The sequence below is a fragment of the Ovis aries genome, chromosome 6, assembly GCF_016772045.2.
Source record: "Ovis aries strain OAR_USU_Benz2616 breed Rambouillet chromosome 6, ARS-UI_Ramb_v3.0, whole genome shotgun sequence".
Taxonomy (NCBI): Eukaryota; Metazoa; Chordata; class Mammalia; order Artiodactyla; family Bovidae; genus Ovis; species Ovis aries.
In genome coordinates, this window is record NC_056059.1 from 111,436,796 (window position 1) to 111,452,022 (window position 15,227).

The 15,227-nt window shown below is 38.1% G+C and overlaps 1 protein-coding gene across 6 annotated transcripts in view; it reads right to left on the reverse strand.

Annotated features, from left to right (window-relative positions):
• Positions 1-1,812: 1,812 nt before the first annotated feature.
• FBXL5 (F-box and leucine rich repeat protein 5) overlaps positions 1,813-15,227 on the reverse strand; it is a 54,981-nt gene continuing 41,566 nt past the window's right edge. For 4 of the 6 annotated variants that reach the window (XM_042251891.1, XM_027971209.2, XM_027971208.2 and 1 more), the window contains 2 exons: positions 9,426-9,574; positions 1,813-2,611 (listed from right to left, as the gene is read on the reverse strand). In XM_042251891.1, coding sequence (XP_042107825.1) covers positions 2,535-2,611; positions 9,426-9,574 — 226 coding nt within the window. In that variant the 3' untranslated portion in view covers positions 1,813-2,534. Of the gene's footprint in view, positions 8,798-9,425; positions 9,575-15,227 lie in introns of all 6 variants that reach the window. The other 2 variants (XM_060417685.1, XM_042251889.1) reach the window with 1 other exon arrangement.

The following is a 15,227-nucleotide window of genomic DNA, read 5'->3' on the forward strand; positions in this document are numbered from 1 at the left end:
TGTTCCCTTGGTATCTCTTATTTTCTTGGAGAGATTCTAGTCTTTGCCATTCTGTTGTTTTCCTCTATTTCTTTGCATTGATCGCTGAGGAAGGCTCTCTTATCTCTCGTTATTCTTTGGAACTCTGCACTCAGGTGCTTATATCTTTCCTTTTCTCCTTTGCTTTTTGCTTCTCTTCTTTTCACAGCTATTTGTAAGGCCTCCCCCCAAGACAGTCATTTTGCTTTTTTGCATTTCTTTTCCATGGGGATGGTCTTGATCTCTGCCTCCTGTACAATGTCATGAACCTCCATCCATAGTTCATCAGGCACTCTATCTGTCAGATCTAGTCCCTTAAATGAAACAGCAGTGCTATTTAAAAATTAAATGCAGGTTATGCTACCTTCCCATGGAACAGGTCAGGAGGTGATAGAAAAACAGTGAGTTTCCATATAGCAATGTGTTCATATACTGAAGTCAGTTTGGCTCAAGGCTGCCAAGTTCTGTTTAATAGTTTTCTAAACATCAAGTAGCACAGGACAGAGAGAAAGAGGAGCCCCTCAATTACCTGAAATACCTACAAAATCAGTTGCTCAAATTACTTACTTTATAAAGAATAACATTTAAGCCAAGTCCCAAAATACCATTTAATCATGATTTTTTCCTTAAGTATTATCAAAACTTTTACTCCCTGAATATGACAGTTTTCTGATTACATGGGTATAACCCTAATTCCTCCTGTGGTGACTCATGACCATAGTTACAGATGACTAATTTCATGCAGTGTGATGGAACTCACCCCAGAAGACTTATTTCAGTTTGTTTTCTTGAAATAGTTCCTAATGTCAACTTTCAAACAAACTTTATTAAATGCTTAAGGAAATAAAAATACAGTAACCACAGAACACTCAACCTACAAAATAAAACTTCTGACCCTGTAACTGTTCACTAAAACTCAAATGTCTTCTCAAGTTCTCTAAGGGAATCAGACTTTTAAAGGAGGCAGCTAGGTGAAGTGTTGCCACAAGAGGCGTGAGGACTTAACAAGCTAAGAGACACACACTCAAAGGATAAGATGGTGTGATCATTCAGCTACCCAACCCTACATACAAGAAACTACAGGGGTTCTATCTTAAGGAGTCACTAATGTTAACAGCAATGGGATCAAAATCACAGAATCCTTAGAGGAAAGTGAAACTTCAGAGTCATTAGGCATCCCTTCTTATAGGTGATCTTCTCTCGGAGTGTTTAGTTCAAACGTCAGGCAAACTGAAAAGCAGAGTGATGTCTCCTGATTTATATTCTTATCAACTGATTCTCCCTTCATTTTAGCCAACTCTGTGTGAAGTAGTTTCCCCTTAGCCTGAACTGGAATCTGCCCACCTCTAGTTGGTATCTTTCCTACTTCTTCTCTTCCTCAATGAAACAAACAAAAAAATACTTGGGACCACAAGAAACATGACTGCAAGATTACCTCCTCTTCTATAGCCTTATAGGTATTTATAAAAATAAGATGGTATGCTGCTGATATAATACTACACACAGCATGACATAAACTTTAGTCAATATGTGCCTTTCTGAGTAACGGATCTCCATCCCAACTATCATTTCACGCAGCAAAGATAAGCCTACGAATCTGAATTTCGACTACTGCACAATTAATTTCAAAGAGATAATTCAGCTCAACAAAATCAGGTATCTGTCTAAAACTACTTATCTGTAAGGGTCACTGATTTCACGGGAGTTCAAAAGACCCAGGTTGTCCTATTTCACAGTAAAGTAACTCTGGACTGAGATTTATAACACAATTAAAACACAAAAGAGATTACTTGGTAAAGTCCTCAAAGAAGATTTTATTTATGTATTTCTTCAAATGACTGTGGGACTTTTAAAAACCCCTCCCAAACGTGACACGTTTTCAGACAGTGGTGGGGACTGGGGTCTCTGAAGAAAGGAAGTACAAAGACACTGGTGCTGTGACGGCTCAAGGAGCCGACACTAGGAAGCCAATTTATTTCACAATCTTAAGAGAATCTTACATGTGGGTATGTTTGAATTGGCCCTCTGGAAACTGTTCAAATTAAAGGAAAACATTATGGAAAAGAGACCGGTTTCCAAAACGTGCAGTCTCTGAAAATAAAATTTCAGAAATGTATGTCTGAAAAGATCTGCAAAGCTCGGTACAGTGTTTATCTATATAAAGAGAACCAATTACCCATTGACTTCAAAACTCAAAATAATGTAAAAAAGATTTTAAATGGCATGACATTAGTGACAATTTTTTTCAAAGTATTCAATTTAAAAGAAATCTGATAAAACTGTTCTCACCCTACGAAAAGATCTAATCCCTTTCTAAAACAAAAGTACGATTTGCAAAGAGAAACGACACTGTACAATTCACTGGTCAATTAAGATTTCTGAGGCTGTAAGAAATGGGGCCAAAACAAGTCACACTCAAAAAAGGGATGGTTAACACAAGAAATGTGCTATGAGTAAAGTGCATGAAAGGAAGCCTGCTCAGCTAAATGAAGTAGACAGGGGTCAGAAGTCAAGGGTCATTCGCCAGAGCGGCAGCAGGCTCGAAAACCACACTGCAGGTTCTGGCATCCGCTGGCGGTGTCAGCATGTGGACCTGCGTGAAAACAGAGAAGTGTGAGAGGAGGAAATGCTCGTCACATAAAAGCAAGCTTGCTAGTGAAAGAATTGTAGAACACTGATTATTTTTACTGGTAATACATTTATACCACAGAAATGAAATCCCCATGAGCGTATAAAAAAGTATTCAGCACGAAAGACACCAAAACCAGTTTAACTTTAACTAACACAGGTAAATGAAAAAGAGGAAGGAAAAGAAACAATTCTGTTGGCAACAATCCTACAAAATACAAAATCCAAGGTGAGATAACTCACAGAAGCAAGACTGCCAGGCTAAGTGAACAATGGATCTCTTACACCATGAACATCCTTCCCAGAAACAGTATTAAGGCAAAAACAACCTCATCTGTAACAGATAAGCTAAAGAATCCACTATTCAAAAATTATAATAAATACTATATTTAAAATATCTGTTAAAAATAAACTATGTAGATCTAGCCTTAACATGTTTGCCATATTGTTATTTAACATCTGTTCCCCCAAATAAATCATGTGCTACAGTTGAATTATTTTCCAGAATTAAGTATGGAATGAATAAATAATTAAAAACACATCTAAAACATAATAAAAATTGTGATTCAATTACAAAGAAAGCATTAAACATCTGTGGAATAACTGACATTTTATTCCAATCACATTATGCAATTCAAGACACTAGACTAAAAGATGCATTAGGGAACGCAGCTGAGAATTAGAAAGTGTCAAAGAGACAGCATGGCACATATTCAAATGTTAAGTACTCTGAATGAATCATAGTTTTCAAAAAGGCAAGCAAATGTGGGAAAAGACATTTTAACTATATTGAAGCCTTTCAGTATGTCTGCACCATGAACAAAGTTAATTAGTTTTTTACTCATCAATTAGAACCAAAATACTTGCATTTGTAATACTAAGGACCATAAAAATACATGAAATATAATTTTATTGTAGAAAATAACATTTTATAAAAAGGATTAAAACTGAAAAATCGTAGTACTCTGGGATGACACCAAGACTTTAACTCAGAAAAATATGCTAAATTAGTTTCATTTTGTTTTTTGAAGTACCAAACCATTGCAAAAGAAGGCAACTATGCTAATACCAACGTAAGAAAATAACAACTTCCAAAAATAACACCCAGAACACACCTACTTCCCAGAATTTAACTATTCTTTGTATTCTTGAAATGGCAATATACAAAATACCAAAGATTAATTTCTTAGGATATACAAAGAAGTACAGCATTCATATAGCTCACTATGAAAATAATAATGTATCTTTAGGAAAAGAAACAAATGGGCTTTACAATCATAATGGAACCACAGCAGCTTATGATTTCATTTATCTCCAAATACTTATGTTTAATTTTTAAAGTAATAGTATATCTGAGATATAGGGAGCAAATAAGGGAATGCACAATGGTATATCAAAGAGGACTGGCCTCAGGTGTGTAACTGCTGAAGCCAATGATACATAGGCTTCACTGTGTTATTAAGTTTATATGTTTAAAATTTTCCATAATTTTAAGTCTAAAATCATTTCAAATATAAAACTGAATTTCCACAAAGCCTATTTTTTACTTAATCAAAATGAAAATGTGTTCTTTTAAAATAAAAAGTTGAATGTGTCAAAACTTAAAATTCACAAAGCAGCACTTTTGTTTTCTCTTAAAATAAGACACAACACTAGCAACCTTAATCACAGAGTCAAAATGACATCTCTCAGTATGTGTTATCAGATATTAGAAACACCCTAAGAAGGAATCCTGTGGCTTGAAAATCTTCTCGCACTGACAACCTCTGACCAGGTATTCCCTTTGAACACATTTTCAGCTTTAACTGATACTCCCCGCCTTCCTTTCTGAGTCTGCTTTCCTCCCGCTTACTCTGGTCACTGCTCGGCCCGGCAGTCACCGAAGGGCACCTTCCTCCAAGACTCAAGGCCTTGCCTCACTACCATGGCCCTGCCCTGACACAGCCCCTGGGATGGAATGCTTACACTGGCGGCTTTTACGAAAACATATCTAACTATCATTTTCTCGGTGTATAATTCTAACTTTTCTGAAAGGGAGAAATAAAAGGAAAGAGACATGGAGACTTCAGTGCAGTATTCCAAAATGAAACTCCCTATAATACTTCAAAATGTCTATACTCCTATTTTCTTTAAAAGGACAGAAAGGTAAAGAAGAAATTTTATACTGAAATCAAAAGTGGCCTAGGAAAAAGTCCTAAGGAATGGCTGAAAGCAATGAAGTTAAGTATCTACTGGTTCAGAAAAGAGAAAATAAAAGGGAAAAAGTGAAAGGGCTTCCCTGGTGGCTCAGATGGTAAAGCATCTGCCAGCAACGCGGGAGACCCAGGGTTCGATCCCTGGGTTGGGAAGATTCCCTGGAGAAGGAAATGGCAACCCACTCCAGTATTCTTGCCTGGAAAATCCCATGGACAGAGGAACCTGGTGGGCTACAGGTCGCAAAGAGTCAGACACGACTGAGTGACTCCATTTTCACTTTCACGTGAGCCAAGCGGATCAAGCACGCCACTCAAAAGATTTGCACTTTTCCAAACACAGGTACATTCCATTTACCTGTGACCTGCTTTACTGCACTTTGCAGATACCGCATTTTCACAGACTAAAAGTCTGTGGCCACCCTGCACGGAGCTAGTCTACTGAAACTATGTCCAGCAGCACTTGCTCCCTTCTTGTCTCTGTGGCACATTTTGGTGATTCTCACAATATTTCAAGCTTTTTCATTATTATTATATTTGTTACAGTCAGTGATCTGTGGTCAGTGATCTTTAGTGTACTACCATGACTATTCTGAAGGCTCAGATGATGGCTAGCATTTTTTAGCATTGAAGTATTTTAATTATGTACATTGCTTTTTTAGACATAACGCTAGTGCACTTAATAGACTACAGGGTAGTGCTGACATAACTTTTACATACACTGGGAAACCAAAATATTCATGTGGCTCACTTTATTGCAATGTTCCTTTATTATGGTGCTCTGGAACCAAACTTGTAATATCTTCGAGGAATGCCTATGCCACACAGTTTTTCATCATTCTCCTCCAAAAACAGAGGCCCAGAATCCTCAGTGTTCACTCTGGAGACCTGAGTCACTGTTCTCAAAGTCTCAGGGATGGCAGTAGGGCTAACAGAGGAAGGAAAATGCAGGAATGAAAGTATGTGCCCTACGTGAGGCAGAAAATAACCCTATCCTGATACCTGTCAGTCTCTCCTTATTCGTCACAAAGTTATTGCTCCTACTGACATAAAATGGGCTCCCTTTCTCAAACACACACTAGGATATCTGTCTGAGTTTCAACAGAAGTCTAAGGGCATAACTACTTAGCCAATAACTATAACACTACCTCAACACTACAATCCCATTGAAAGGTCAATGACATTCCAGGTGACTGATCCTAATAATCCATAAAAGTGGATTCATCCATGAATGGATTTTATTTTGTTGAAAGCCTACAGCAAAGCAAAGGTAAAGACAACCACTGTTTTTAAGTTAGTTTCATACTGTTGGAAATAGGGGTGAACAGCAATTTCCAAAGCATGGAAGTCATAAGCAATGTTAACAGTTAAGATGCTCCAGTATCACAGGAGGACTATTCAGAAAAGGGACTAAATGGACAATAAACAGGCCACAGAAAAAGCGAGGTAGAATTAGAAAGAGATATGACTAAGATATGCTGGGTTGCCAAGGATCTCTAGATGCACTTACGTAGACATGGAGTTCAAAAGGTAAACACTGGACTTATCACCAGTAAATACCAATCTTGATATGAGATTAAAAAAACAACCCAATAGTTATAATATGAGGGTTAAGTTACAGTAGAGGATAATAAACAGAAAATTAACATCTGCATAATCATCAAATAAAATCTTTAATGCATGGTAAAAATAAATTTCATAAGAAAACGTTTTTTAAAAATATTAGAAAAGAAGAGCTATAATGTTAGCTATCATTATCTTCCCAAATTTTTAGTAGAGTTATTTGTCTTTCTCAGATTTTAAGCACGTTATTTATGCTGTGTATCTGCACTTACCTTCACTTACCTTTAAAATTCCTTTTAACTTAAATTAGAAATATAAGAGAGCAAGTCATCTGAGACTGTCACCTACTATGAGCTAATCTCTCTTAATTCATAAACATACACTGAAATGCAAATCAGTACAAAAAGTCTATGTGCTATCATTGTTCAAACGTTCTTCAGAGTGCTAAAATCATGCAATTCCATCTACTGCTTCTTAAACGACAAAGAATTTTTAAATGTCATGGCTAAGAAGTCTTCTTTATACTTAAATCTTAACTGTTTTGTCAATCAAAAAACAAGTTTAAGTGTCACGAAGAATCATTCAGAAGAACAAAACTGTCACTTTATGTCAGTGCTTAGTACAGCATCTTGCTCACAGGAGACAATGCTTGACAATTAATGGACCTTCTCCAAAATCTCTGCTAGTGCTCAGGAAACAGAAAATTTTGCTTCACCACTTATTTAATGAACATTATTTATCAGTATTTACTTCTTTTAGTAGTAAACTGGTAGTTAACTATGTAAATAAACTCTCTTGACAAAATGAATTCTCACTGCGTTATTCTCAAATATTAAAATAAAACGTGTCACCCGAATATGCCCCCTATTAGTCTAAGAACACGTATAGAAATACTGGCTACTTTCCAAACTAATAAAACTAATAATAAAAAGAGAGCCATTACACAGTCACTAAATATTTACTATACAAGCTGAACTGTAATGAAAGATACTGGATCAATCCCATGTCATCTTGCAAAACTGGAAACAAGGCAACTTTATTTAACACTTTCTAGGTGGTCAAAATGTCCGTTAAGGAAAAGACTGTTATCGGAGTACTGCTTTAAGAGCAACTGGCTGGAACTCTGGAACATATTATAAGTTCATATGACAAGTCACCCTGTAAATTTTAAAGGATTTCCATTTCCCCCAAATCATGCTTTAAGAAGCTGTAAAAGGAGACCTGGTATTCGATTATACAAGCACTGTCTGTTTTGTTTCAAACCCTTTAAAGACAGATATGGTCATTAAAATTGGCTTATTGAAAATTACCACTCACTTCATCAAAAAAAAAAATCTTAACAAAAGGAATTCAACAAACATTCAACAAAAGGAATATAGCAGCTCCTCCGGAACACTTTAAGATTTATATATTCAAAATAGGTCAAAATGAAAGAATTTCTAACATACTAACAAGTTTTAAAAAAATATACATGCAAAAGAAGCAGACAGGTCATAAAAATGAAGTGAAACCCAATCCCCCCACCAACCCGATAATATCTATATACCCCAAAATAAGTATAACAAATTAGGTTCAAAGATTTATTCCCATAAGTATAACCTATCATGAAAGCAATGTAGACAAATCAAATGTAACCTACCAGTAAGGTATTTTTCCCACAAAAAATAATCGCTTATTGCTTACTTCTCATAATATATAAGCCTTAGTAAGTACAATGGTGAAACTACAATGACATAACTATACAAAAAATAAACAAACAAGCAAAACTCTTCCCAAACTCCCAAAGAAGCAAATGTGCCACCAGCCACCACAGCACTCACACTTTCTTTCATACACTTAGCAGGTTGCAACCAATATGACATTCACTTTCACCACTTCTTATCATACACTACAGGCAATGGAGAGCAAAGAAATGCTCCAACTTAGAGCTGCTATTTCCAGAACACAGGGGGTCATCTCCTGCATCACCAACATGATTCCAGAAACAAAAGACGTGCTATCTCCTGTCTCTTCATATGTATTTTAAGGAAAACCTCTTCTCTGAGAAACAGCACGTGTGCTAACTTCTCTGCCTACTGGGCTGCCGTTCAAGAAGATACCATTCCTCTAGTCTTCCTGGCCTCAGTCCAGTTTCCTGCCTGAGAGAAACTCAGTTGATCTTCCCATGATCTTAAGATGAAATTGGACTCTCAAAAATAACAATATATGATGTAAAAAGACACAGCAGAATCTGAACCATGTAAACTTTTCCCAGTTAGAAATACAGGAGGTTGATTTGCTTATGCTTCAGGACTTCTGAATTGCAGTGTCCACCAGCGATTATCAGATGACCAACAGGACAGTGAATGTACTTTGAAAAAGCACATTAAACAGTCCCTCTGCAGGGTAGGAACAGGCTTAAAAACAAAACAAAACAAAACAAAACATCAAGAAATATTTACCTGATGATGTTAAAAGAAAGTGCAGGACTCAATCTCCAAAATACTATAGGGATTTTAGTTACATTTAAAGCACCTCAGTCTCTTCCCATTACCACACTCACCCTCCTCCTCCATCTTCCAAGAGGTTTATCTAGAATCAGACTCAGGGTCCCTGAGGAGCTCACATCACCCAAGTCCTCCTTTTTCTACTGTACTATGAAGCTTTCTTGTCCTATAAGAAAACTGACTATCATCCCTAAGAACTGGGTGTTATCTAGAACATCAGTACCTCTCTACCGTTAAGGAGTGCTCTTTCACTAGAAGAAATTCCCCAAATTTTATAACAACTTTAGTAATTCTACAAAAACTTGCCCCTCTGGACTGATTAAACTATTACATATTTCTAAAATCTGGTAGAATGGATAGCTGAAATCTCTCTCCATAAGAAAAGCTCAAGTTTAGAAAAGGACTAAATCTAAAATTACAAAAATGTGTGGTAATCAGAAATCTAGAAACACAATAGAAATCCTAAGAATTATCAGAACTGTTAAAAAGTGTTAAATCAACTCCTCCAAAATTATCTCATTGTTAAAAAAGGCATTACCGTTAATGTTGTCACAGTAGTAAAAGTATTCATCATTTAGAGAAGGACATGCTGAAACCAAGTCCTGCAGGCCTGCACCAGTTACAGTAAGACAACCAGAGAGATTAAGGTGCTCCAAATAAGGCAGCCCTCCTCCCAGAGTCAAAACCCTGCAAGAGAAGCAATCCAACAATGAGAACAGATTAACAATTAAAAGACAGACTCTATGAAAACTTACGCATGTGCATGGTCCAATGGATGAGGAAAACTAAAGAATTTCTATAATTTCTATAACGTGAAAACTAACTTCATCCTTAGGTAGGACACTCTACGTTTAATGGAGACATTTACAAACATTCAATAAACAAGGCTTATGAAATTTTCTTTATAAGAACATGATAGTAAGTCAATTCTTACAGGAAAGAAATACTGAATATTAGAATTGCAACCTTCATTCTCCTAGCAAATTGTCTAAGTAAAAATTATCAAGAAAATTACTAAACAGTTTGGTAGTTCCTCAAAGAGTTAGTCAGCCTATAACCCAAAATTACTCTCCTAGGTGCATATCCAAGGGAAGTGAAAACACATGCTCACAGAAAAACTTGCAAGCAAATGTTCACAGCAGCATTACTCATAATACCCCCAAAGTGGAAACAATCCAAACGTTCGCCAATGAAAGAGTGGATAAACAAAATTCAGTATAAATAGGATGCAGCTACAAAGTGCTGATCCATGCTACAGCACGGATGAACCTTGAAAACTCAGTGCTAAATTAAAGAAGTCAGATACAAAAGACCATATATTAGGTAACGTCATTTATACGAAACGTCCAAAATAGGCAGGAAAGACAGACAAAGAGGATTACTGGTTGCCAGGGGCTGGGGACAAAGAGGAATGCGGAATGACTCCTAATGAGTATATGGCTTCTTTTTGGTTTAATGAAAATGTTTCTAATTTGATAGTGGCAGTGGTTGCCAACCGTGTAAATATATTAAAACCACTGATTTGTACCCTTTAAAAAAACAGATTTAATGTGAATTCCATTTCACTAAAAATGAAAACATTAGGTTTCATGGCATACCTTAAAAGAAGTGTTTAAAATACTATTTATACAAAAATGGTAAAATGAGAAATTGACTAAAATGACTGGCAGAGCTGAAAAATATCAAGAGCAAAATTGAGAACATCAAATTTCAGCACGCAACAGCAAAAACTGGGAAAACTAGAAACAGTCCATCTGGACAGAGATATCAAAAAGCCTATAATACAATAAATTCAGTTTAAAAAAAAAACAGACAGATAATTAGCCTCATTACACAGGCACATGGAAATTAGGAAGTAAAGGTAAGGAAAAGTATGTAAACTACTGAAATCAGAATAGCCTGGGAAATATTTTTATACTCAGTGAGAAACACTGATGGACAAACGTCGGGATATACATTTTAATGTTTTGTCACTGCATGTTTAAAAGAAAAAGCTGGTCAATCAAAAAGGGTTTATCAAGACCCCAATATACATGAGAGATTTAAATTAAATGCACACTTCCCCTGAAATTTTAACTGAAAAAGACTGATTCTTTTTTCTTAAATCACAGATTCCCTGATCCATCCCAGAGTTTAATAACAGCAGCAATTCAGAACCTCTGTGTCTTCACTGGGCCAAGTAATTACAGACAGACATCTTTAAGGTTTACAGTTTATTAAATCTTTTTTTTCCTGTAAAGTTGAATAGCTCATAAAAAAAAAATAAAACAGCTTCTAAAAAGGGACCTGAAAGATCTCAGAAGGTACCTCAATACACAGACTGCCTCATGTTCTAAAACTCAAAAACTTTCAGGACATTGAGGACAGACTGCACGGAATATAAAACTTCGAATCACAAACACACTTGAGTGAGCTACATGTGCATTCACTCGCCTCACCGCATCTAGTGGGAAACCAAACAAGACAAAAGTAAACAAGCAATTACATGATGAACGCTCTTCCAGGAATACAGTGAAGGGTGGTGGTGGCCTGAGGGAGAGGAGATGCAAAAGGTTTCCGATAAGAAGCAACATTTTAACTGGAATGGAGATAGAAACAAGCAGAAGTCAGCCAATACATGCATGTTACAGAGACAGCAAATGCATGAAGACAAAAGAAATACAGTACAGGCAGACCTCAGAGATGACTGCAGGTCAAGTTCCAGACCACTGCAACAAAGCAGCTATCACAATAAAGCAAGTCATACGTATGTTTTGTTTTTCTAGTGCATGTAAAAAAGTAATGTTCACATCATACTGTAGAGTCTATTAAGTTTGCATCAGCAATGTCTAAATAACTATATGCATCTGTTCAGTTCAGTCGCTCAGTCGTGTCCACCTTAATATAAAACATTTTATTGTTATTAGGGTGGTGCAAAAGTACTTGCAGATTCCAGTGGCCACAGGACTGGAAAAGGTCACTCTTCATCCCAATTCCCAAGAAGGGTAGTATTAGAGAACGTACTAACCATCAGACAATTGCATTCATCTCCCAGGTTAGTAAGGTCATGCTTAAAATCTTGCATGCTAAGCTTCAGCATGATACAAACCAAGAACTTCCAGATGTCCAAGCTGGGTTTCAAGAAGCAAGAGGAACCAGAGATCAAACTGCTAACATTCGCTGGATCATAGAGAAAGCAAGGGAATTCCAGAAAAACATCTACCTCTGTTTCATCGACTACACCGAAGCCTTTGACTGTGTGGATCATAATAAACTGTGGAAAGCTCTTAAAGAGATGGGAATACCAGACCATCTTACCTGTCTCCTGAGAAACCTGTATGAGGGTCAAGAAGCAATTGGTAGAACCCTGTATGGAACAACTGACTGGTTCAAGATTGAGAAAGGAGTATGACGGGGCTGTCTGCTATCACCGTTTGTTTAACCTATATGCTGAGCACATCCGGGCTGGATGAGTTACAAGCTGGAGTCAAGACAGGCAGGAGAAACAACCACCACCTCAGATATGCAGATGATACCATTCTAATGGCCGAAAACAAAGAGGAACTAACGAGCCTCTTGATGAGGGTGAAGGAGGAGAGTTAAGGAGCCAGCTTAAATATTAAAAAAACTAAGATCATGACATCCGGCCCCATTATTTCATGGCAAGTAGAAGGGGAAAAGATGGAAGTAGTGACAGATTTCCTCTTCTTGGGCTCTAAAATCACTGCGGATGGTGACTGCAGCCGTGAAATCAGAAGACAATTGCTTCTTAGAAGGAAAGTTATGACAAATTTAGACAGTGTGCTGAAAACCAGAGACTACTCTGTCGACAAAGGTCTGTAGAGTCAAGGCTATGGTCTTCCCAGTGGTCACATACAGTTGTGAGAGCTGGACCATAAAGAAGGCAGAATGGCAAAGAACTGATGCCTTCCAACTGTGGTGGTGGAGAAGACTCCTGAAAGTCCCTCAGACAGCAAGGAGATCAAATAATTCAATCTTAAGAGAAATCAACCCTGAATACTTGTTGGAAGGACTGATGCTAAAGATGAAGCTCCAGTATTCTGGTCATCTGATGTAAACAGCCAACTCACTGGAAAAGTCCCTGATGCTGGGAAAGACTGAGGGCAGAAGAAGAGGGCATCAGAGGATGAGATGGCTGGATGGCATCACTGATGCAATGGACATGAATTTGGGCAAACATCAGGAGATGGTGAGTGACAGAGAGACCTGGCATGCTGGCAATCCATGGGGTCGCAAAGAATCAGACATGACTGGGTAACTGAACAACAAAAGGCTGGTGCAAAAATAACTGCAGATTTTGCACTGTTGAAATTTGCCATTTGATATTGGAATACTTTCTTAAATAAAGGTGGTTAAGCTATACATCATTCCAATGCACATTTCTTGTTTTGGTTTTTTGCTAATGACTTATTGTGAGCATGTTAAGTTGCTTCAGTTGAATCCGATTCTTTGCGATCCTATGCACCACAGCCTGACAGGCTCCTCTGTCCATGGGATTCTGCAGGCAAGAATACTGGAGCGAGTTACCATTTCTTTCTCCAGTGGATCTTCCCGACCCAGGGATTGAACCCGCATCTCTTGAATCTCCAGCATTGGCAGGTGGGTTCTTTACCGTATTTTTATTTTAGGCTATGGAAATGATGTTAGACAAGAAGCAAATTCGAGTGATTTTCTTATTCAAGTTCAAAATAGGTCATAAAGCAGTGGAGACAACTCGCAACATCAGCAACACATCTGGCCCAGGAAATGCTAACATACAATAGTGGTGGTTCAAGAAGTTTTGCAAAGGAGACTAGAGCCCTGATGATGAGGAGCACAGTGGCCGGCCATCAGAAGTTGACAGCCAACTGATAGCAATCACCAAAGCTGATCCTCTTAAAACTACAGGAGACGTTGCTGAAGAAGGTCAACTGTTTCAAGGTCACTCGGCATTTGAAGCAAACTGGAAAGGTGAAAAAGCTTGATAAATGGGTCCCTCGTGAGCTGACCACAAATCTAAAGAACTGTCCTTCTGAGGTGTCATCTTCTCTTATTCTATACAATAGCAAACCATTTCTTCGCTGGACTGTGATGTGCAACGAAAAGTGGATTTTATATGACAACCAGTGATAACCAACTCAGTGGACTGAGAAACCCCAAAGCACTTCCCAAAGCCAAACTTGCACAGAAAAAATATCATGGTCACTGTTTGGTGGTCTGCTGCCTGTCTGATCCACGACAGCTTTCTGAATCCCAGCGAAACCATCACATCTTCGAAGTACGCTCAGCAAACCGATGAGATGCAACGAAAACTGTAGTGCCTGCAGCTGGCACTGGTCAACAGAAAGGGCCCAGTTCTCTCCACGGCAATGGCCGACTGCACATCGCACATCCAATGCTTCAGAAGCTGAACAGGGCTAGGGAGTTTTGCCCTGATCCACAGGCTGCAGAATGCGTGCTGTGTCAGCAGGCATGGAAACAACACTAATCTCACTGCAAATTTCCATCAGAGCTTCTGGGTATGTTATAACCAGGTACGTTATCTCTGAGCAGTATTTTGAAACAAACCTTTTTTTTATTCAACAGCAGATCTCCACAGTGGACTTAATAATTCATGTTGCAAACAGATGTGCTGCCGTCCAGGCTTTGTCATTTCATTTACAGAGCACAAGCAGAGTAGATTGAACATCATTCTTAAGGGCCCTAGGATTTTCAGAATGGTAAATAAGCATTGGCTTCAACCTGAAATCATCAGCTGCATTAATTCCTAACAAGAGAGCCAGCCTGTCCTTCGAAGCCAGGCACTGATTTCCCCCTACAGCCAGGCAAGTTCTAGATGGCGTCTTCTTTCAGTACGAGGCTGTTTCACCTATACTGCAAACCTGCTGTTTAGTGCATCTGCTTTCGTTAGTTGCCTTGGCTAGACCTTCTGAATACTTCACCGCAATTTCTATCACCTTGCACTGTAATTAATCCACTATGGCTTCTTTCCTTAAACCTCGCCTCTGCTGGCTTCCAACTTTCCACCTGCAGCTTCCTCACCTCTCTCAGCCGCCACAGAACTGAAGAGAGTTGGGGTTTTACTCTGAGTTAGGCTCTGGCTTCGAAGAATACGGTGGCTAGTTTGATCTTTTATCCAGACCTCTGTAACTTTCTCCTTACCAGCAGCTCGGTTGTTTTGCTTTCTTATCATTCATTTGTTCAATGAAGTAGCACTTTTAATTCCTTCAAGAAATTTTCCTTTGCTTTTACAACTTGGCTAACTGGTGCAAAGGACCTAGTTTTCAGCCTGCCTTGGCTTCGGGCATGCCTTCTTAACTAGGCTTAATCATTTCTAGCTTTTTATTTAAAGTGAGATGCA